At 36.4% G+C, this 23,957-nt stretch overlaps 1 protein-coding gene across 2 annotated transcripts in view; it reads left to right on the top strand.

Annotated features, from left to right (window-relative positions):
- NADK2 (NAD kinase 2, mitochondrial) overlaps positions 1 to 23,957 on the top strand; it is a 52,992-nt gene that overhangs the window by 8,078 nt on the left and 20,957 nt on the right. For both annotated transcript variants that reach the window (XM_039250532.1, XM_039250533.1), the window contains exons 2-6: positions 6,961 to 7,049; positions 7,938 to 8,026; positions 9,092 to 9,173; positions 16,542 to 16,625; positions 18,010 to 18,146. In XM_039250532.1, coding sequence (XP_039106463.1) covers positions 6,961 to 7,049; positions 7,938 to 8,026; positions 9,092 to 9,173; positions 16,542 to 16,625; positions 18,010 to 18,146 — 481 coding nt within the window. The remainder of the gene's footprint in view (positions 1 to 6,960; positions 7,050 to 7,937; positions 8,027 to 9,091; positions 9,174 to 16,541; positions 16,626 to 18,009; positions 18,147 to 23,957) is intronic.

Genomic DNA, 23,957 nt, shown 5'->3' with positions numbered 1-23,957 from the left:
CACCTGTATACCCAACTTAACAGATACTAATATTTTGCCACATTTGCTTGAGATACCTAAAAAAAATCTTTTTTAATGTTTATTTTTGAGAGAAAGAGTGTGAGCAGGGGAGGGGCAGAGAGAGAGAGGAAGACACAGAATCCAAAATAGGCTCCAGGCACTGAGCTGTCAGGACAGAGCTCTCCTGGGGCTCAAACTCACAAACTCCCAGATTATGACTTGAGCTGAAGTCGGTCGCTTAACCAACTGAGCCATCCAGGCGCCCCAATGCTTGAGATATTTTTAAAGGAAGTGTTATAACTAAAGTCCCATCCTTCCAATTTTTCCTCTTCCTGTGTCCCTAGAGGTAACCACTAGCTTGAAGTTGTTAAACATATATGTACATATGTCTTTTTCATGCATGTTATACATTTATTAATGTGACCATGTCAGTAAAAATTAGGATATTGTTTTGTGTGTCTTAAAGTTACATCAATAGTATATTTTTTAGATTGTATACCTATTGTTTAGAAATTTGCTTTTCTTAATTCAGTTGGTTTTGAAACTTACCTCTATTGATATATGTTAATTTCTTTTAAGTGCTGTCGAGTATTACATTGTTTGGATAATGAGGTTGATTCCAGTTTTTCTACTATTAAAAAATGCAATTAGAAGTACAAATAATATTTCCATAAGCTTTGAACATCTATATCCATGATACCTCATGTTCTCATTAGCATTTGGTGGACTTTATCATTTTTGCCAATATGATGAGAGTGAAATGAGGTCCTTTAAGTTTAGGATATATTTTAATTAAATATTAAAGAATAAGGAAGAATTTATATGTGAAGGGTAGAGAACAGCACTAATGAGACAGTGGAGAAGTTAATCTTTGCCAACCAAAAGAACATAAATGTTTTTGACTGTAATCCACAGTCAGAAAAATTTTACATCATGCCTAAGTACATATACTCGTATTTGAAATAAAAGGTAACCTGAAACAATTGAGCAGTTGCATGTAGTAGAATTTATTTTTTCTTAATACCAGTGCTGGTTGTGATCAATAGATTGATGTGACAGACATTTTAAGGGCAGTTCAAAAATCTTTGTTCAAGAGTAAGTATATAGAAGCTAAACAGGTAGGCTGGACCTTATCAGGGTATTAAATGTCATGTGCAGGAGTTGGCTTTATGTCCTAGTCATTTTCAGTCTTTTTTAGCAATAGAATACAACTGTCAGTCCTTTCCTCTTTCCCCACAAGAGGAGTGGAGGGTCAGTTTTTCTGTTTTTTTTTTTTTCTAAAATTTTTTTAATGTTTTTATTTATTTCTAGGAGAGAGAGAGAGAGAGAGAGAGAGAGACAGCATGAGCAGGGGAGGGTCAGAGAGAGAGGGAGTCACAGACTCTGAAACAGGCTCCAGGCTCTGAGCTGGCAGTCAGCACAGAGCCCGACGCGGGGCTTGAACCCACGAACCGCGAGATCATGACCCAAGCGAAAGTCGGACGCTTAACCGACTAAGCCACCCAGGCGCCCCAAGGGTCAGTTTTTCTGAGACTTTTCATACTGGGACCAGTATGAAAGCAGGCTTCTGGTGGCAATGGTTAGGTTGGAGGACTGGGAAATAAAGACTTTTAAAGACTAAAGCAGTTAGAAATTCTGGAGGCAGGCTATTGCGTGAGGCCAGATAAGAGCTGATGTTGTTCAGAACTCAGGCAGTGGCAGCATGACTGTGAAGGACAGATTGGAGAACAGTTTACAGGTATGATTGCTGTTCTTCACCACTGACTGACAGTGGAGATTGAGTGTGAGGGAAGAATTAGAGGGGACACCTGCATTTATTCTGTTGTTTATATAACTGTAAGTATTATTAACTGGTATATGGGACTGAGAGGAGGAAATTTGAAGGAGGAATATGTAATCAGATTTAGATGATTTTGGAGAAAGGTACCTGATCTACCAATGGGGGGCATATAAATGCAGACATTGAAATTTTGACCCTAAAACTTAAGAGAAAGGTATGAGCTAACCGTATATATTTCATAGTTACCAGGGTACACTTGGGACATCAAGTCCTAGAGTGGGGAGGTAACAAAAAACACGAAGTGAGAGCCGATAAGAAAGTCAGAGATGGAAGCTTGAACAATCCCAACATATAAGGGAGTATGTAAACAGAATAAAAAGAGGAAGGCAGAAGTAGGAAAAGAATGATGGGGAAAGTAAAGGTGAGTGCCTGGGAGAAAGGCTAAGTGAAACTGAAATGATCCAAGATAAATGCCAGATAGAGCCGGAGAAGTATTTAGGGTTCACTGTACCAGGCCTGATCATGCGAGGTGGAATAGTTTACTTTCTCATTGTTGACTAGGTGTCTCTTATCATTTTAAGGCAGTTTTGAATTAACTGTACCATTTAGTTCAGTGGGTATGCTTTTTAAGAGTGCTTAAACTATGCTGAGTGAGTTTATGTACCAAATAGGTCATTGTCTCCAAAAGTTTGTATATTTCTTTTGCATTAAATTTAAAAAGACATATATCCTTCCCTTACTGAATTATTATTATATAATCCTGTGAATTATTGGAGAGTACAAAGTAGTAACATTCAACGGACTAGTAAAACAAGTATTAAAAATTTGTTTTGTAATAAACTCAGTTTTGGTCAAGTAAAAAATATCTATGATACTTTATTAAAAGTGGTTGGATCATTTAGGAAATAGCCTATCACATCTAACTTTAATGTGGGCAAATTTTTGTTGGTTTAGAATCCTTTTTTCCTTTCATGCTTTGTTGTATTTTAACTTCCAGGCTACTTGGGGAGAAGTGATGTTAGCTTTTGGAAATTTTGTAGGAGAAACTCTCTTTGCTTGTACTGAAATGTGTCGGACTATAAGTCCTTTTTTTTTTTTTTTTTTTTTAACTTTTTTCCTGTTTGTTTATTTTGAGAGAGAGAGAGTGAGCAGGGGAGGGACAGAGAGGGAGAGAGAGAATCCCAAGCAGTCTCCGTGCTGTCAACACAGAGCCTGACACGGGGCTCAAACTCCCCATCTGAGCCATGAGATCATGACCTGAGCTGAAATCAAGAGTTGGATGCTTAACTGACTAAGCCTAGGCACCCCTATAGATCTTTTAAATTCACACTGCTTTTTCCAAATATTCTGGTGAATAATCTTTAAAAAAATTTTTTTAATGCAGATTAAGAACTAACAGAAGGGTTTTGGTGGGGTTTTTTTTTGGGGGGGGGAGAAAAAATATTAAAACTTTGTTACTAATACCCGTGGTATAGCATTGCAGAATTTGAATGTGTTCTAAATTTCAGTAATTTCTCTAATTGCTTAACTATAAGACATAGACTTTGTGTTCGTGATTTTGTTTGATTAAAGTGTGTTTTTTAATCTTTGAAGGCTTGTTATATTCAGAGCGATAGCTAGAAATTCTTACTAGCCTACAAGTATAAAAGAAAACTTTAAAACTCTAAGAGGCAGTTGAGTGGTAATTTAAGACTTTTTTTTAACTTTATTTTTTAAATTTTTTAAATTATTTTATTTATTTTATTGTTTTAAGTTTGTTGATTTATTTTGAGAGACAGAGAGAGAGAAAGAGAGAGCAAATGGGGAAGGGGCAGAGACAGAGAGGGAGAGAGAGAATCCCAAGCAGGCTCTGCACCATTAGTGCAGAGCCTGATGCGGACTCCAAGCGGTGAAACGGGAGACCATGACTAAAGCCAAAATTGGATGCTTAACTGACTGAGCCACTCAGGTGCCCCAAGACTTTCTAATTGATTATTTTATTCAGGCATTTTATAATGCTTTGTATCTGCTTAGTTTAGCCAGTCCATTTTAATGAACCTTACTATCCCAGCCATCTAGATCATTAAAGAAAATAATTAAGAACTTGTATTTTCTAAATAAATGTATTGAGCATGAGTTCTTAGAGAATTAGTTCACAAGAAGATATTTGAGTGGAAACAGAATTTATGAAATGACCCTTTTCTGCCTCAATATTAAGTATTCTGATGCTAAATGAACTTTGTATTTAGGTTTGGAAATTTAGGAATTTTAGTGTTGCTAGCCAAATTTATTAAAGTAATGGAAAACTTGAAGTTTTTTGTTAGTGTTCCAAAATTATTTTCTCCACAAATTCAAACCCCCTTCACCATCTCAAACCAAAGTTTCCTAATACTTAAATGCTAAGTAATCTCATTTTTCTGGAGTTTTCTGAGAGCCAGGAAGTAAGCACAAAGCTGAACCACCAGACTGAAGTTTACGGTTACCATACAGTAGAATATGTCCTGTATTCCTGGACGCATGTTCTTTATTGTCCAAACCAAAAATTGGAACATAAGATAAAAATCTGGACAGGCAAGTGAGGGGCAGTTACCCTTGAGTTTTATTTATAGCAGGTTAGAAGCAGTACATTTGACAAAACTGTTCTAATAGATTTACATACATTTGAATTTTCATTGTCCTTGGCAGCTTTCATTGCCCTATTAAATACATTTAATTGAGCTCAGCTAATGTTTAAATGAATTCAGTAGTAGGCACTCAAATATTTGAATTAATGAATGTAATTATTTAGAGCTTAATTTCTAGCTGTGTAGAGTGTTCACTCTTGAAATAGGGTCATGAGAGGTAATTACTATAACAAAATAACATACCATGGTAACTAGTCTGCTAGAAAAGCCAAAGGCTTGAGATGCCTGTTAGATATCCAGAGAAAGATGTCACATACACTGTTGGGTACATTTATTCAGAGCCCCGTAGAGAGGCCGGGTTAGCAATTGGGAGTCCTTTGCATACAGATCTCTCCCAGAAAGCCTTGAAACCAGAGATCCCCAGGGAGAGAGTAGAGATGAAAAGCACTGTGATCCATACTCACTGAGAGGTGGTTAGTACAGTTTTAGTTAATTTGCACTTGGGTAATGATAATAATCTGAATGTTAATACTGTGTTTATCCATATCCAGACATCCTACTCTTAAAAGTTTTTCAAACCTGTTTTATGTTGATTTTTTATTAAAGTAAATGAAGGATTATTTTAATTACCTTGGTTACTGCTTTCCTTAAAAAATTTTTGATGTTGATATGCTCTGTCTAAATATGAACCTTATGTCTGGACATTAAAGTGCTGTATAGGTTATCAGATCTAGTGTATCTTTGTGAGTTAACATTATGTTCTGATTTTCAAATAGCCAGATGTGTCCTTAACTCTTCTTTTGAGGAGCATACGTTTCTCTTTAGATTATAGAGTGAGGACAAAACTATTCTGAAACTCTTACCCTGTATTCATAAACAGAAGACTGGAAAGGTAGATATCAAAATATTGACATAAACCTTAATCCTGGGATAATAAGATTATGTGCAAATCTAATTTTATGTATCTTCCAGGTTGTATTATTTTTATAACTTTTTAAAAAAGTAAAATATTAAGAATGCTATCTAAAATGTGGTTTTATTTTATAATTCAGTAATGATTTAAAGCAAAAGAATATATTTAAAATTGTGTTTTGGTCACATACTTGAAAAACTGATTCTGGGGGCGCCTGGGTTGCTTAGTCGGTTAGGCGTCCGACTTTCGCTTAGGTCATGATCTCGCGGTTCGTGGGTTCGAGCCCCGCGTCGGGCTCTGTGCTGACTGCCAGCTCGGGGCCTGGAGTCTGTTTCAGTCTGTGACTCCCTCTCTCTCTGACCCTCCCCTGCTCATGCTGTCTCTCTCTCTCTCTCTCTCCTGGAAATAAATAAAAATTAAAAAAAAAAAAAGAAAAGAAATAATGACCTTCTCTTTCTAAAAAAAGAAAAAAGAAAGAAAAACTGATTCTGTATCATAAAAGAGGCAAGGTGTAAAGGAAGTTAGAGAAGGAAACAATATGCTCATAAAAATTTTTTTATTAATGTTTATTTTTGAGAGATACAGAGTGTGAGTGGGGCAGGGGCAGAGAGAGAGAGGGAGACAGAATCTGAAGCAGGCTGCAGGCCCCAAGTTGTCAGCACAGAGCCTGACGCAAGGCTTAAACCAGTGAACCACAAGATCATGACCTGAGCTGGTCTGATGCTTAACTGACTGAGACACTCAGGTGCCCCACAATATACTTTTTAATTCTGGCATTCACTCTACTGGACAAATTTCCTACTTGATTAAGTGGATGTTTATTGAAGATATTTCTATACTTCTTTCTCAACATTAATACTTTATTTACTTTTACTTTATTTAGAAGACATATATTTTAAAACGAGAATATTAGTGGTAAGGTAGTGATATTATAAAATGTCACTCCAATGGACTAGGAAAGATCTTCTTGAATGATATATGTCTTTATATCTAAATGTTACCCAATTTCAGTGAGCTAACCAGCCCTTTGCATTGTGTGGGGTAAATTCCAAATAAAGTTCATAAATCTGAACAGAAGAGAGCTGCAAATCCAAGTGGAGCAAAGGTCATTTAACTTCTAAAATATTAGTTTATCTTTAGTCTTCAAATAGCCATATGCAATGTGTTAAAAATCTATTTAAAAATTAATTGTAAAATCAAAAAAATTTTTAATGCTTATTTATTTTTGAGAGAGAGAGAGCTCACAAGCAGGGGTAGGAGGGATAGGGAAGGGAGAGGGAGACACAGGAACTGATGCAGGCTCCAGGCTCTAAGCTGTAAGCACAGAGCCTGATGTGGGGCTTGAACTCACAAACAGATTGTGACCTGAGCTGAAGTCGGATGCATAACCGATGGAGCCACTCAGGCACCCCAAATAGGCAAATTTTGAGATCTTGTTAACTACATGATTCAAGAAACTTAATGCTATATTTGTTATTGAAACCAAATTATGATTTTCTGAAGTCAGACTTTCTAGTTCAGTTTAAACTTATAGTCCTACAAATGTGCCTTAAAAAAAAAAAATCATTGTTTTACGTAGAATCATCTCTATTGTTTAAAGAGAGATCTTATAATGTGTAATATATGCCATGTAATAAGACACAGTTTGTTTTCTTTTGATATAGCTTGCATTGAAAGGCTCTAGCTACAGTGGACTGCTTGAACGGCATCATATTCACACTAAAAATGTAGAGCACATTCTAGATAGTTTACGGTAAGTCAGTGGGATTGGATCTTGGATGGGCCTTTGTATCCAGGACTTCTAATTTTTATTTTTATTAGCAGATGATCCTGAGATTTTAAGTAAAGATTGCCATTATAAAATAATTTTCGGAAAATTTTATCATGGTTAATGGAGTTGACATTGTAGTGTTTCTAAGGAAATTTTTAATGTGCCTTGGACATTTCTTAGATTTTTAGTTAATATTTGGTCTGAGAAGTGCCTTTTCTATGGAAATAATTCTGTATACATTATACTTCAACTGTGTATGTAATGTTTTATTAAATAGCATACTAGATGATATGGGTGTTCACTAAAATATTCTTTGAATTTCTAAATATTATAGGAACTTCAGTTAATTCAATTAATGCAGTGAATAAGTTTATATGTATATAAGAGAATCAGTGTGAGAACATGCAAAGTAGAAAGTATTTTAGTCACTGTTTCAGTGTCTGACAACTGAATGAATATTTTGGATTTAAAGTAATGACTATTTTGTTTCATAATTAAACAAAAGTCTCTCAAGAGGTGACTCTTCTAGGCCATTTTTATATTAATGAATTTTAGCATCAGGAATAGAGAAAATGAAATTCTCATTTATCAGTATTGCTATTTGTCAGGGACTGTAACAAGATGTTTTTAAAGCACGTAGAGATTTGGGATCATCCTTAACTTTCGGTTTACTCATGTGCTTCTTGACTTACCATAGTTAATTGGCTATTTGTAATTAAATGAAACTGAAGCTAAACTTGCAAAGCTACACATAAATTTGTTTATAAAACTAATTTGTTTATTTTACATCATTGTAATAATCTGCCTCTTAGAAAACATCCTTTATGTTATTAGTGGAAATTTTATGTAACCTTTACTTTCTTATCTTAGGAATGAGGGAATTGAGGTCCGTCTAGTCAAGAGGAGAGAATATGATGAAGAAATTGTTCGATGGGCAGATGCTGTCATAGCTGCAGGAGGTAATAGACTTACAGAGGGAAAGATATTGGAAGAAGAAATGCTCTTCAGTATATGTTTCCAGATACCCTGTGGTCTAGCTGTAATGAAGGCTTCAGAATCCTACAAAGGATGCATTTTTTGGATTTTTAGGATAAGATTTAAAAAGATCCGTATATAACAGTTTACTTTTTTTAGTGAATGATGTTATTGTGAGGTTCTGTGTATATTGAAGGTGTGCATTTAACTTCAAATATGATTCAAAGAATGAGTTGTAACTGTATTTTGGTTTAGTTACACTAGTCTTTTTAAAATTTTCTTTAACATTTATCTATTATTGAGAGACAGAGAAAGACAGAGCATGAGTGGCAGAGGGGCAGAGTGAGAAGGAGACACAGAAACTGAAGCAGGCTACAGGCTCTGAGCTGTTAGCATAGAGCCGGATGCGGGGCTCAAACTCAAGAAGCGTGAGATCATGATCTGAGCCAAAGTTGTATGCCTACAGACTGAGCCACCCAGGTGCCCCTAGTTATACTAGTCTTAAAAAAAGAAAAAGTTGAAATTGTTTAACAAGATTAGATACATTTCATCCCACTCTGACTCTAATATACCTACACCTATTTTTTTCTGAGCTGTATTAAGTTAGTGAACATTCTTTCTAAAGCTTTAAGTTGATAGCATTTGTTACAAAAACCTACACTGAACACCTTGTTGTATATATTCTCATTAAAAGAATTTATGAGTTTGGATTGATTTTGTGACAGAAGGAAAAAGAACTGACTAATAGCTGTGTTAGGATTAGAGCAGCAGTTCCCATGTGGGGGCTACTGCTGGGCATCTAGCAGGTAGAAGCCATAGATACTTCTGAACATCCGGTTATGCACAGGACAGCCCTCCACAACAAAGAATTATCTGGCCTAAATGTCAGTATTGCCACTGTTGACAAATCCTGGGTTAGGGATAGTGGATAGAAAGGAAGTGGAGTCACCTGTGGTGGTCAACAGGCTGGGGTGGGAGGGAGATTGTTAAAAGTACTTTTGTTAAGAATGATGTTAAAAGCTAGTTTTGTAACAAATCTGGTTATGCAGGTGATGGCACAATGCTTCTAGCGGCAAGTAAAGTCCTGGACAGACTTAAACCAGTTATTGGAGTAAACACTGATCCAGAACGGTAAGGAAGAACACATTCTGTTTGATTGGTGTGTGTGGGGGGGGGGGGGGGGTACATACAGTTATGCTTTGCTTTGCACAGTATCTATTTCTGATAAATCTTAAATTTGGGAAGGTCTTTATACTTCCTTTACCATGATCACATTGCTGTGCTCTATAGCTACAGAGAGTTTACTGCGGTGCATGATGTTTAAGTGGAAGCATCGCTGCTCTTTGTTATCATGAATGTTAGAACCATATTCCAAAAACATTTTGGAGATGAAATCCAGGTATGTAGACTTTATTTCTACCTTTAGTACAATTTTCTTCTTTGTAATTGTTACCAAGAACCTAGCTCTTATTTATAGCTCAGGCATGAGAAATATGTATACATTTAACTGTCATTGGTGGTAGAAAATTATAATATGGAATGGACAAGTCCTTAAATTTGATTTCCCAGGTAGTCTGGGAGTAGGATATGTGGCAGGATAGACCTGAGCCCTTGACCTAGGTCAGTATTGGCAACCTTCAGTATTGCTGAAGAGGGATGAGTTAATGTCCCCTCTTCTACCTTTCCTTATGTCTCTCATCTACATTCCTGATTATACCTCCACTGATTTTGTGTGACTTCATCAATTAAAGGAAAAGACCAAACCCTGCTGTCACTAATTTTTTTTCTTTCCAAGACCATACCTGGACTTTATGATCATCCAGAACTGCCCCATCTTGCAAATCTTAATTCCACTCTGAACACAGTCTCCTATGTCTTTTTGTTTTTTTGTTTTTTTTTTACAAATAGTTTATTGTCCACAGTCTCCCATGTTTAACAGTAGTCTTATTCCCTCAGTCCAGCTATGTCTGCCCTTTGGTTTTCAGTGCATTGAACCCCTCTATTTTCTTCAATTAATTTTCCCTCATTTCATTCACTTTCTTTACAAATTTCTTAAATATTTTGTACATTGTCTTTCTGCTCAATCCTTCATCTGTCATCCTTTTTATTCCTCCATTAGTACTGCTGAGGCCATCTGGGGAAAAATAGAAACTTAAGCCTGGTGGCCTAGTTTGGGTCCATAGTTACTTCCAGTTTGTAGATTCTTTCTTTTTTTTTATGTTTTTTTTCTTTTTTAAATACCTGAGAGAGAGAGAAAGCATGAGCCAGGGGAGGGTCAGAGAGAGAGGGAGATACAGAATCTGAAACAGGCCCCAAGCTCTGAGGTAGCTGTCAGCACAGAGCTCGATGTGGGGATCAAGCCCACTAATCATGAGATCATGACCTGAGCCAAAGTTGGACGTTTTACTGACTGAACCACCCAGGTGCCCCACAGGTTTGTAGTTTCTAGCACTTAGAACTGGACCCAAAACTTTCTATGTAGCTCAGGTCCTCTCTCTTCCCCATTCTCTGTGGTGGCTTCCTCAATGCTATTTGACTTGTACACTCTCGTTGCTTTCCCTATCCTTCCTCTGTCAGTATTAGCCTCCTCCCTTACCTGATAGAGGAAATGGAAGTCACTGGATTAGTACTTCTTTACCTTTTCCCTGGCTTAAAACAAAACCTTGTTCTGTTATTCCCTTTCTTTCCCTATCTCCCTTTGCACATGGTTCCTCTTAGGCTAAAAACTTGTTCAATACTGTACTCTTTTAAGAAAATTTAATAAATCCTTTATCCTGTGTCTCTCTTATTCTTTTTCTTCCTCTTTACCCCCAAGCTTGGTACCTCCACTTACTTCAGTTATTTTTAAAAACATTTTTTTTAAACATTCATTTATTATTGAGAAACAGAGACAGCATGAGCAGGGGAGGGGCAGAGAGGGGGAGACACAGAATCCGAAGCAGGCTCTAGGTTCTGAGCTGTCAGCACAGAGCCCGACGCAGGGCTGAAACTCACAAACTGTGAGATCATGACCTGAGCTGAAGTCAGACGCTTAACTGACTGAGCCACCCAGGCACCCCTACTTCGGTTATTTTTAAACCTTTGCTATCTTTTCTGGATTTGCCCCCACCAGTTCACTGACATTCCTTTTGTCTTCCTAGTGATGTCCTGGTTACTGAGCTTACTGGACATTTTAGTCCTTGTCTTACATGATTTCTGGGAAATTTTCGGTGCTAACTTCTCCTTTGTTGCATCTGTACGTCTTTGGCTTTATGACCACTGTGCACCCCCTCCCCGCCACTTCTTTCTGTCCTGATGGGTTCTTCTTCCTATCCTGATGGCTACTTCTTTGTATCTTTTGAAGGCTGTTATGTTTTAGTGACTGCTTAAATAATAGTGTTTTTAATATATTATCCTCTGGGCCATCTTTCTCTCTTTCACTCTCTATACTGTCTCCAGAATAACGGATTAATGTTTGTGATTGATCTTAGATCCTGGACTCCAAAATATTTATATCTAACATTGATCTTACTTCTACTCTTATCCTTATTTATATTCTCTTCTCACTGCAGCCAGAGTGATCATTTTATGAAAGTTTGATAATACTATGTGACTTCTCTGCTCCAGATCATATGGTGGCTTCCCATCTGACTCAGAATACAACCTAATTCTTTATTCTGGCTAGGGTGACAACTTATCCTGGTTTGCCAAGGACTTTTCTAGTTTTAGCACCAAAAATTCTATGTCCTGGGAAAATTGTCAGTCCCAGGCAATCTGGAACAGGTGGTCTCCTTAATACAAGACTCTACATTTTCTGGTCCCTGATTTTTCTGTGTCCTTTTCTCCTGTTACTTTTCTCTCTCTTCATGCTATTCTAGCCATAAATACCCTCTACTGGAATATATCCAATGGCATTAAAAATGTAACATCTGAGTGCTTGGCTGGCTCAGTCCGTAGAGCATGTGACTTTTTTTTTTTAATGTTTGTTTATTTTTGAAAGAGAGACTGAAAGAGAAGGAGGGAAGAAGGGAAACAGGGAGATAGAGAATCGTGAGCACTGATGGTGCGGAGCCTGGCCTGACATGGGGCTTGAACTCAAAAACGGTGAGATCATGACCTGAGCTGAAATCAAGAGTTGGATGCTTAACTGACTGAGCCACCCAGGTGCCCCACGTGACTCTTAATCTCAGGATAGTGAGTTAAGCCCCACATTGGGCATGGCTCCTGCTTAAAAAAAAAAAAAAAAAAAAAAAAGTAACATGCCTGCAGATGAACCTATTTCCTTTTTCCCTCTTCTACCATACTTGATGAATACAATCATAACTTGTGCTAAAGCTGTGACCACCTGTCCCTCCCCATCTATCTCCGCCAACACCTTACCACATTGGTCTGTGGATCTAGTTCTGAGTTCTTGGGATTTTACCGTTGAGTCCATCTCTTGCCATCCTCACTGCTGCTGAACATCGCGTAGGCCTTTATAGTTTCTTGTTTAAATTACTGCAGTAGCTTCCAGTCTTGCTCTTTCCAACCCATCCATGACACTTTGTCTTCATGTTCTTCCAAAGTGCAAATATTGTATTCACTCCTCAATTAAAATCTTTTAGGCTTTCCTCATGACCTATGGATACATTGCAAATTCCTTAGTATAATAGTATGATCTTTCATCTATTGCCTATTTTCTTTTTTAGTTTAATTTATCCTCATTTACTGTATGCTCATCAGTAAAAAACAAAAAACAAAAAAAACTGAAGACCTCTAGGAACAGCCTATGATTCTTTCTAAGTCTGGTTCTTATTTTTTTTTTTTTTGAATTGCATATTTTCTCCCAGTTTTGTTGAGATATAATTCACATACAGACTGCATAAATTTAAGGTGTACTGCATAATAACTTACACATCATGTGAAATGATTACTACAGTAAACTTAGTTAACATTTATCTTCTCATATAGACCTGAAAAGTGGGGTTTTTTTGTGTGGTGAGAACTCTTAGGATCTACTCTCTTAATAGCTTTCAAATATACTATACAGCAGTGTTAACTATAGGCATCATGTTGTCCGTTACATCCCCAGTACTTACCGCCTTACAAGTGGAAGTTTGTATCTTTAACCATCCTCACCGAGTTCCTCTACTGCCCACTCTGAAGACTGTTCTTAAGTGCAAATGTTCGATCTGAGCATCTGCTGACACCATGGGTAGAGGCTTTTCCTCTGTTGAGCTTTGTTGATATTTAAGACAGTAGGATTTGAAAGAAGTAAAAAGTTCTTCAAAAGGCCTATATTCTTTTCATGTCTTAGTGTGTGCTTTGGCCCAGAATGCCCTTGTACCACTTCCTCAGTTGTGTCGTTATATACTTGTTTATTCAAGACTGTGGTGCATCTTGTGGGCTCTAACTATACAATTCCCTGTGGTGAGTGCTTATCCCTTCATATTGTTTTCTGCTTGGTTGTTTGTCTCTTCCATTAGACTATAAATTTCTTGAGTATAGGACCTTGTATTTTAATTTCTCCATTGCTTTTATAGTAGTATACATAGCGGATAGACAGTAAACCTTTGAAATGAATGATTACATACTTTTAGGGAATAAGGCTAGGACCCCAGTCTAGCTGAGGAAATATTTCTTGAGCATAAGTTATTGAGATCATTGGTTCAGTAATTTTTTTTTTTACTGCTTTCAGTGTTGATGCATGTATATTTTAGAAATTCTTCTGGCATTTTATATCATTAAGAGATTCTTTAGTGATCACATTTCATATAGTTTGTTGAAACATATTTTCCTTTAAAAACCTGGTTTAATAGTCATAAGCTTGTGGAGATTTTGAAACTGGTAAGCAGACACTACTGCTTTTCTAATTTCTACCTAGAATAATAGGCTTTAGAAGTCCTCAGGTTTCTCTTCTGGTCTCTTCCAGCCTCCCAGCTGGTTCGGTAATTCAGGTTGCCTGATTCCTTTTTCTTAAGCACTATGGTGACTCACAAGCCTTAAATAATCCCTGAAGTTAATATTCAACTTAAATTTTCTTTCCTCTATTAGTTATCAAATGCTGCATAACAAATCACACCAAACTTAAAGGCTTAAGCAGTAAAAATCATTTATTATCTCTCCTGGTTTCTGTGTATCTAGAATTCAGGACTGGCTTGGGTGAGTGGTTTGGCTTGAGATCTCTCCTCCTAAGGTTATAGTTAGATGTCAGCTGGAGTTGCAGGCACCTAGAGGCTTGACTTGGGCTGGACGTTACCCTTCTAATATGGTTCACTCACATGGACTCATCTAAATTAAGTATATAACTTGAGACAAACTGAAGTATATATGTTTGTATTCTGCACTCCATCTACTGAGCTTTTAAATAATTATGACATTTGAATGCTTAATAGTTAAAATAGAATGGAAGGCATGTAGAAGCTAGCCTACAAGGTAGCTGCCTAGCATTTACACCTTTATGTGGTTCCCTATCCCCTTCTGTATTAAATCGGGGCTGGCCTGTGGAATATGGTATGACAGTGTGTGGATTCCAAAGCCAGGTCATAAATGGTATTCCAACTTCTGCTTTGGTTTTTTGGATTCATTCTGAGGTAAGACAGCCAGCATGATGTGAAGATAGTCAAGCAGCCCTACAGAGAGGCTCACATGGAGAACAATTGAGGCATCTTACCAGTAGCTCACACAATTTACCAGCCCTGTGGGTGAGCCACACTGAAAATGAATCCTTCTGGCCAAGTCAGACCTTCAGATGCTGACAGCCCTAGCTTCTATCAGACTATAACCTCATGAGAGATTGTTCTCTCTAGGATTTTTTAGACCTGTAGTTGACCCTAGCAGGCATTGTTCTACCCAGTGATTGTTGATACCTTGTTATATACTTAGCACTGTGTAAAGTGTTGCAGGGAATATAAAAATTAAAAAACTTAGGCTTTGCTTAAGTTTCTTAATTTCAGTGTTGACCCTCTCAGATAAAGAAAATTACTAGTCACAACTTTGTAAAAACCTTTTTCTCTGCTCTTTAGGCTTAAAAGTTAATATTATGATGAAGAGTTTGTTTTGCAAAGCCTACTTTCAATATTTCTTTCAAGATCAACGCATCATGTAGTTGATGATTGAGCTTTATGGACACCTTTTCCCATGTTAGTTGCCATATTCTCTCATCTTCCCACAGCAACTGTAGGCAATCTTAACACTTTGTGATTTGCAATTTTTTAGAAAAAAAAATTTGTCTTCTACATCAAGCTCTTTTTTTTAAAAATGTTTATATTTTTTAGAAGAAGAGACAGAGTGCAAATGGGAGAGGGACAAAGAGAGAGGGAGACATAGAATCTAAAGCAGGCTCTAGGCTCCGAGGTATCAGCACAGAACCTGATGTAGGGCTCCAACTCATGAACCACGAGATCATGACCTGAGCCAAAATCAGATGTTCAACCAACGGAGCCACTGAGGTGCCCCATACATCAAGCTCTTAACTCTTGAAAGGAGTTCATCCTTCTATATTTTTTTGAATACATGAAGGATTGCTTTGGATTAAGCTTTATGATTTCTCTTTATGACTTGGAATATCTTAAATGATATTTAGAAGAGATTTATGGTTCACTTTCACATAAATAGTTTGATTCCTCAGAATAACCTTTTGAGATTGGTGGTTCTCACCCTTTTAGAGATGAGGAAGCTGATGCCAAAATGACGTGGCTAAAGTTAATACATACATAATTTATTTTTTTTATAGTTTATTTATTTATTTATTTTTAATTTTTATTTATTTCTAGGAGAGAGAGAGAGAGACAGCATGAGCAGGGGAGGGTCAGAGAGAGAGGGAGACACAGACTCTGAAACAGGCTCCAGGCTCTGAGCTGGCTGTCAGCACAGAGCCTGACGCGGGGCTCAAACCCACGAACCGCGAGATCATGACCTAAGCGAAAGTCGGACGCTTAACCGACTAAGCCACCCAGGTGCCCCATAGTTTATTTATTTTTGAGACAGAGAGAGACAGAGTATGAGTAGGGGAGGGGCAGAAAGAGAGGGAGACACAGAATCCAAAGCAGGCTCCAGACCCTGAGCTGTCAGCACAGAGCCCAATGTGGGGCTCAAACCTACAAACCGTGAGATCATGACCTGAGCCATAGTTGGACACTTAACCGACTGAGCCACCCAGGCACCCCAATACTTAAATAATTTAAAAGTAGGATGCAAACACCACTATACCATCAGATAATTTTGTAGGGTAATCAATCATGGCAAATTTGCTATTATTTTTAGTTTCACTATAATGTGGAAACTTAAGTAGATTTGTGTATCATGGCATTAAAGCTGTATGTAAAATCATTTTGGTCTTTCTGTTTGGTCTTTTTGTCTTATTAAAAATACAGAAAACTTTGTAGCAAAAAAATGAAGTGTAGAATAAAAATTTACAAAATTTTATGTCTAATTTTTGTAGTTACAAAATATGTCTAATATTTTGTAGTTTTGAATTAAGTGTTTTTGGTTTTTTTTTTCCTTTTTTCTTCCCTTTATACCACTCCAAACCTCTTAAAGCTCTGAGGGTCATTTATGTCTTCCTGTTCGATACACACATTCCTTTCCAGAAGCCTTACAGAAGTTCTATCGTGGTGAGTTCAGGTAGGAATTTTTTACAATTGTTTTATAAATAATCTTAATAAATATGTGCCATTAGAAATGCTATTAAACCGAACAAGTTAGATAATATTTGGCTTAGCCTGTAGTTACCACAGCAGCCATACAAATTAATAAATTAGCTGAGTCACAAACACTTCTACCTTATTTTCTTCTAGTCCAGCTGGAACTGTCTAGAAACCCTGACGAATGCCCTTGGCCTATAATATAATTGCATGTGGAGGGGTTTTCTCCATCAGTGAGATAGAGACCACGTTTCTACTTTCTTAACCTTGTTCTGTGTTCTTAGCAGTTGGGTAGATAGTTAAAACTATTGGCTAAAATTAAGTGTTCAAATTCTGATTTTTTTTTTTTTAATCCTTATTCCCCATCTGGAATGGCTGAGGGAGGATTTACTCCACTGTGCTGAGGTTCCTGGTATCTTTATTTTACATATTAAGTGTATCTTAATCAGGGGGGTGTTTTCTCCTATTTCTTTCACTTACTCTGTTCAGTAGCCAGGCTGTCCTGAAAAGAGAAGGGTGAGGGGACGAGCTGAGATGGGGTTGGTGATGATAGTAGAGCGAGCCAAGTTGGACTACTTTTTATTTCCTGATTTGGACTAGATTTTTATTGTTGGAGAAAGCTTTTTCTCCAGTTTTTGTGAAATTGTATTAAATCTTCCTGGAATCATTAGTAATGATTCCAGTTTCTATTCATTTCTGAACTTCGGCACCTCTACAAATGACCAGTTTATAGCTACCAAGTGAGAGTATATTTTTATATGCTAATCTATCAAAATCGGTCCCACTGGCTTTTTGATACATCAGTTTTTGGTTTCAAAATCAATTATACCGGATTTTTTTTCTTTTATCAAAAGTATTTAAGTTTTAGGTATAATCTTAAATGTTACAATATTTGTCATTGATTTCTTTTTTCTTATAAAATCATTACAGAACTTTAGGGGAGGGAGTTTTGTCTATCTGACCAACATAACACAATATTATGTTAATTTCAGGGTACTTTATTTTTGCATGTTATGTTTTTGTATGAACAAAATACAACTATATCTAACTCATTATCTTAGATTTAATGGCTATATGATAAAGAATTTGACTTTAATTCAAGTTATGTGTGAGATTTTGTATAAATACATTAGATATTTCTGTTATAATTAAAAAGAGAACTAAATCTCTAAATTTGTCTTTGAATAGGAAACTGTGGGTTTTAGGTGTTTCTGGTATAATTTGTTTGTGGAATAACTAGTTTTAATATTGATTTTTAAATTTAATTTTTAATTTTTTAATTTAATTTGGTGAAATTATAATGTCTAATTTTAAAAATACTTTATTCTGTGTTAACATAATTTCCTTTTCCTCACTCTTCTAAGGTGGTTATGGAGGCAGCGAATCAGGTTGTACCTTGAAGGGACAGGCATAAACCCTGTTCCCGTGGATCTTCACGAACAGCAGCTGAGTTTGAATCAACATAGCAGAGCCTTCAACATTGAAAGAGTTCATGATGAAAGTAGGTGGATTGGGAATTAGATGTGTTTGGAGCAATATTTAACGTAGAGTTCCTTTGATTCCTAATTTCTAGAAGTAATCATTTATAATTATTTGAGGATTTTAGTGCCACTGACCGTACTTAAGAAAATACAGTGAGCTACTATAGGTGTAAAATTTAATGACTAGGTACTGAAATAAGAAATAAGCATATTTCCAGAAGAAATGTTTTCTAGGATTGGAAACTTGTTTATGGAAGGATTACAAATGTCTAAAAGACTAGTTGATGTTTAAGGATGTATTCTTGGCCTTAATCTTTGAAATGTCAAAAAGGAAAAGCAGTAGAAATAAAATGAGCTAATCTGTAGATTTCATAATAATTCTACATTTGTATAGTTGTATTTAAATGTATTTACCACAGTTATGGTTATTGATTAAAACCTTTTTGTTGGGAAATTTTGCATTTTAGCCTTAAGGTTTGTGTTTCAATCTCTTGTAAGCTGCTAAGAGAATATTAACATAAGGTGATAATGTAGCTTTTTGTCATAAGTATTCAGGTGAATTCTCAATTGTGAGTTAATTTGTGAATTATAATTTTACCATATTTTCCTATTTTTTCTAGTAACTAAGATTTTATGATATAAGAAGATCCCAAGAGATATACTAAATATCTATGGACTCTAGGAAATGATTTTTTTTTTTTGTGCTGTGTTTCATTTCTTGGCTAAACTTACCAGGAAAAGCTACCTTTAAATATCTGCTTTCTCTGTCTTGTCATGGTACCTGATGTTTATTTATGGTCATTGTTTTCAGAGTTTTTCATGGTGATTTATAGCTTTGGGTTTTTTTTTTTTTTCTTTTTCAGCTTATTTATTTTGAGAGAGGGAGAGAGAGCACAAGCAGGGGAGGGGTAAAGAGAGGGAAGACTCTCAGTCAGGCTCCCAGCTCAGCACACAGAGCCCAACATAAGACTTGAACACACAAAACCATGACATTGTGACCTGAGCCCAAATCAAGAGTGGGATATTTAACCAGTTGGGCCCCCAAGGCACACCCATGCTGATTTATAGCTTTATATGCATTAAAATGTTCTTAAACTGTGTGTTCTTGTCCTCTTTTAAAGATGCTCCCCCTCCCCAAAATCAGTATGCCTATGGATTCCTATTACTGTCTTTGAAAGACTCCAGTAAGATTTTAAATTTTTAGCTAGAAGTTTTACTTTATCCCTCACCAAAAGAAGTTATTGCTACCACCAGAGATGTTCAAGATTTGGCTCTGAAATTCACCAGCTGCATAATAGGAAAGCTATAGATTGGTATTCAGAGATTCATTGCTCGGATTCCTGTCTCAGATTTACTGTTTACTTAGTTTGTAAAACTAATTAATATGTATAGAAACAAAATCACATAGTTATTAACTAAGTAACATCCAGTATGTTCACATCTGATTAACGTATTTCCATAAAAAGAAGAGAAAACATTCAAAATTAGGTAATACAAGAAAATTTCTCAAAATGTAGGAACCATTCTTTGATTGAAAGGACTCACAAGTACTTTGCATAACTAATGGTAAAAGATTTCAAACCAAGGTATGTCAGACTATTAGGGATGAAACAAAGCTCCTGAAGCTTCCAGAGAGGTGGTGGTGATTATGGCTGAAGTAGGTACCTTTCTGTATAAAGAATCTGGAATCAGAATAGTTTCAGATTTCTCAATAGTAACACTGGAAATTACTGTGCTTATTGTAATAATTATTTTTATTAGAAGCAATTATATAATATTTACTGTGTCTAAGCATAATTTTAGAAGGATTTTTGTGAGGTTTTTTTGATAGCTTTATTTTACGAGAAAAAATTTAGGAAGATTTCAAATTGTATCTCATTTTTTTCTATTTAAATTCTTAGCAAGTTGGTAGGGAACATTTCTGAGGAAGCTGCCATTAGGAATTTTGAAATACAGGAATAGATTTGAGATTATAAGTATGCTAACATGTTTTATCCTGGATTTAGTTTTCTAATAATATATTTATGTATTTTAATTTTCAAAATTTAAATTCAAATTAACACACAGTATAGGCTTGGCTTCAGGAGTAGAACCTAGTGATTCATCTCTTACATAGGACACTCAGTGCTCATCCCAAAAAGTGCCCTTCTTAATGCCCATCACCCATTTAGCCCATCCCCCCACCCTCCTCCCCTCCAACAATCTTCAGTTTGCTCTGTGTATTTAAGAGTCTCTTATGGTTTGCCTCCCTTTCTGTTTTTATCTTATTTTTCCTTCCCATCCTCTATGTTCATCTGTCGAGTTTCTCAAATTGCACAAGTGAAATCATATACTTGTCTTTCTCTCACTGACTTATTTCGTTTAGCATAATACCCTCTAGTTCCATGCACGTTGTTGCAAATTTAAAAAAAATTTTTTTAGAGAGAACGAGCTAAGCGGGGGGGGGGGGGGGGGGGGGGAGGGGGGGGGGGAGAGAGAGAGAGAATCCCAAGCAAGCTCCACACTCAGCACAGAGCTCTATGCAGGGCTTAATCTCATGATTCTGGGATCGTGACCTGAACCAAAATCAAGAGTCATATGCTCAACTGACTGAACCACCTAGGCTCCCCTAGCTTTCTAATTTAAGCAAAAGATTACAGAGAAAAAAATTCTAGTGTTTTTGTTTTTCATTTGTTTTTTTAACTTTTCAGGTTAAAAAAAAATCTATCCTTTTACTGGGTTGTATTTATGTATGAGTTAGTAAAGGATATGTTCAGAGCACCGGGGTGGCTCAGTCGGTAAGCGTCTGACTTTGGTTCAGGTCATGATCTCATGGTTTGTGAGTTCGAGCCCCGTGTCAGGCTCTGTGCTGACAGCTCAGAGCCTGGAGCCTGCTTTGGATTCTGTGTCTCCCTCTCTCTCTGTCCCTCCCCTCTCATGCTGTCTCTCTCTCAAAAATAAACATCAAAAAAAAAAAAAATATGTTCAAGGGAAGGTAGGGTTGGTATATTATTATTTTTAAAAATTCCCATCACATAAGTAACTTATTTGCAAGTCTAGGTGTATTAATTTGGATAAATGAATTGATTTTTGATAAATAATTTGATAGATTATTTGATAAATAATCCCAGAATCTCTGTGGCTTAACATAATGAAAGCTCATTTCTAGTTCATGTCACTGTCAACTGGGTGTTTAAGAAATTTCAAACAGCACCTCCTACCATCTTCTAAGGCCTCTTGAGTTTTCTGTTGGATCCTCTGTAGCTTATGGTAAGAAGATAGAGCAGAGAGTATCTTAAGGCAGGTTTTAGGAGCCAGGCTTTAACACTGCTTTTCCTCATATTTCATTGGCCGTTACTAGTCCCTTGGGTGTACCCAATGCAACTAGACCTAGGTAGTCCAGCAGCATGGTGGTGTAAGAGAATTGCACATGTAGCAGTCCCTGTCACTAATATAACAATTCTTTATTTAAAAATACAAATTATAATTTTATAATCATTATAGTTAATTTTACATATCATATAGATAATTTTATAATCATTTATAAATTTATAATCATATAATCAATTTGGATAGAAAATTGTCATTCCCATGTCCTGTTGAAGTAAGTTATAAATGTACAGTTTTATTGGTTAGGTAATGTTAGGTAATTGGTGGTAGTCAATGAGCATGTAAGAAAATATAGGCAGAATTAAGATGATTAATGAGACTTGAAGCAATCTTTATTTTCTTCCTTGTTTGTCAAAGGGTTTCAGGTGAAATTCACCAAGTACACATAATAACAGTGCAATATGGAAAGGAAAATTTGGATAGGGAAAAATGGGAATAGAGACAGAAAGTCAAGACTATATAAAATAAATGGTTATAGTTTGGTGAGATATCAGATTTATTAGTAATATTTAGTGAGTACCTACTGTTAGTTTGGCATTTGAGAAAATCTGTGGGGAGAAGTAGAACAAATTACATGAGGAATTATCTTATTTGGAGGCACCTGGGTGGCTCGATCGGTTAAGTGTCCGACTTCAGCTCAGGCAGGTCATGATCTTGCAGCCTGTGAGTTTGAGCCCTGTGTTGGTCTCTGTGCTGACAGCTCAGAGCCTGGAGCTTGCCTCAAATTCTGTCTCCCTCTCTCTCTGTCCCTCCCCTGCTTGCACTCTGTCCACCTCCTACCTCAAAAATAAAGAAACATTTAAAAAAATGAATTACCTTATGTAAAGAAAAATAATTTAAAGAATAAAATTTAGTTTTTTACATTTGTAAAACTGTTAAATTTTGACATGTGTGAGAATGATCTAGTACCAAATTAAGACAGTTTAAAAAGTTAGGTTTTATAATCTTTAGGGCAAATTTGATTAAACATATCAAATTTTTTAATATACCTTTTTATGTAAAGTTTCTTCAGCTATGAGATTGAGCTGATCATTTTTAGCCCTTTATACAGTTTAATCAGATAACAAGTTTTCATATGGTCTTTGGCATTGTATGGCAACTTGTTATATGTGAAAGAATAGTTGGGTCCCCTGTAGACTGTTAAATCCAAAAGAAATGAGATACATGTAATTAATGTCTAATAAACATGTAAACAGAGGAATATAATAGGCTAGCAAGTTAGAAGAATATTAGATCAGTGGTTGTGTTGGTGACAGTGGGGGAAATTTTATTAGTATATCAAGTGTTTAGTGCATATTAGATATTTATTGTGCATAATGAATCACCCCCAAATTTAGCATCTTAAAACACAAATATTTATGATTTCACAGAAATTGTGAAGGTCAAGAATCCAGGAACAGCTTAGCTTGTGAGTTCTAGTTTAGAGTCTCTTGGGAGGAGGATCAAGCTGTCAGCCAGGACAGCAGTATCTGAAGACATGACTGGGACTGGCAGATGTGCTTCCCAGCTCCTCACATGGCTGTTAGCAAGTGGCTTCAGTTCCTTACTACATTGGCCTCTTTATTGGACTGCTCATGAAATCTCCCCCCCATGCCCCACAGTCACCCAGGAGCCAAGTGATCTGAGGAAAGAGGCTGAGGTAGAAGGAAGCCAGGGTGTCTTTTTAAACCATATCTCTTAAGTGTCATACCATCACTTCTGTCATACCATATTTGGTCACATAGATCAAACCTAGTATGGTATCAGAGAGTTACTATGCTAGAGTGTGAATGCCTGGAGGCAGGAATCACCGGGGACCGTGTAAGAGGCTAGTTACCACAGTCAGGGTGGGCTTTTAAGCTTTGACTTAGGAGAAAGTATGGAGGAGACAGAAAAGGGAACTTGTGCCACAAGTGGGAATTGGGTACAATGAATCTGCTTTTGGTGACATTGAGAAGATGAGGTTGGCATTTCTAGTTGGGAGACTGATAAAAGATAAAAAGTAAAAGAAACCTTTTGAAGGTGACAATTACAATTTTAATCCAGAAAGCAGTGGGAATCCTTTGGAGGATTTTGTGATGGAGCGAGGTTTAAATATCATCAAGGCAGATTACCGAAACTGTGCATACAGCCTTACAGAATAAAAAAGACAGGATGACATTTTTAAGAAGTCATGGAAGGAGATGTGGCAGTGTTCCTCTACTGCTATATTTGCTAAAAACACTCTTGCGGTTTTCTACTTAAAGAAAAAAAATCTGATCTCCAATACATAACTGATTTGGTTTCCAATATGAGCTATTAGTGTAATTTGCTGCTTAAATCCAAAATGGCTCTCCTATGGAAGGACTTGAACATTTCTACCTCTGAAGGTTTTAGAGAAAAATTAAGTGTGACAACAAAAATCTTATGAGAAGAATAAATATATGTATATATATATATATATTTTCTTGGTCTTGAAAATTTGTTTCAAGAAGAATTAAGGC

The sequence above is a fragment of the Hyaena hyaena genome, unplaced genomic scaffold (assembly GCF_003009895.1).
Source record: "Hyaena hyaena isolate Hyena2069 unplaced genomic scaffold, ASM300989v1 scaffold_372, whole genome shotgun sequence".
NCBI classification, from domain to species: domain Eukaryota; kingdom Metazoa; phylum Chordata; class Mammalia; order Carnivora; family Hyaenidae; genus Hyaena; species Hyaena hyaena.
This window is presented reverse-complemented; position numbering and strand designations above follow the sequence as displayed.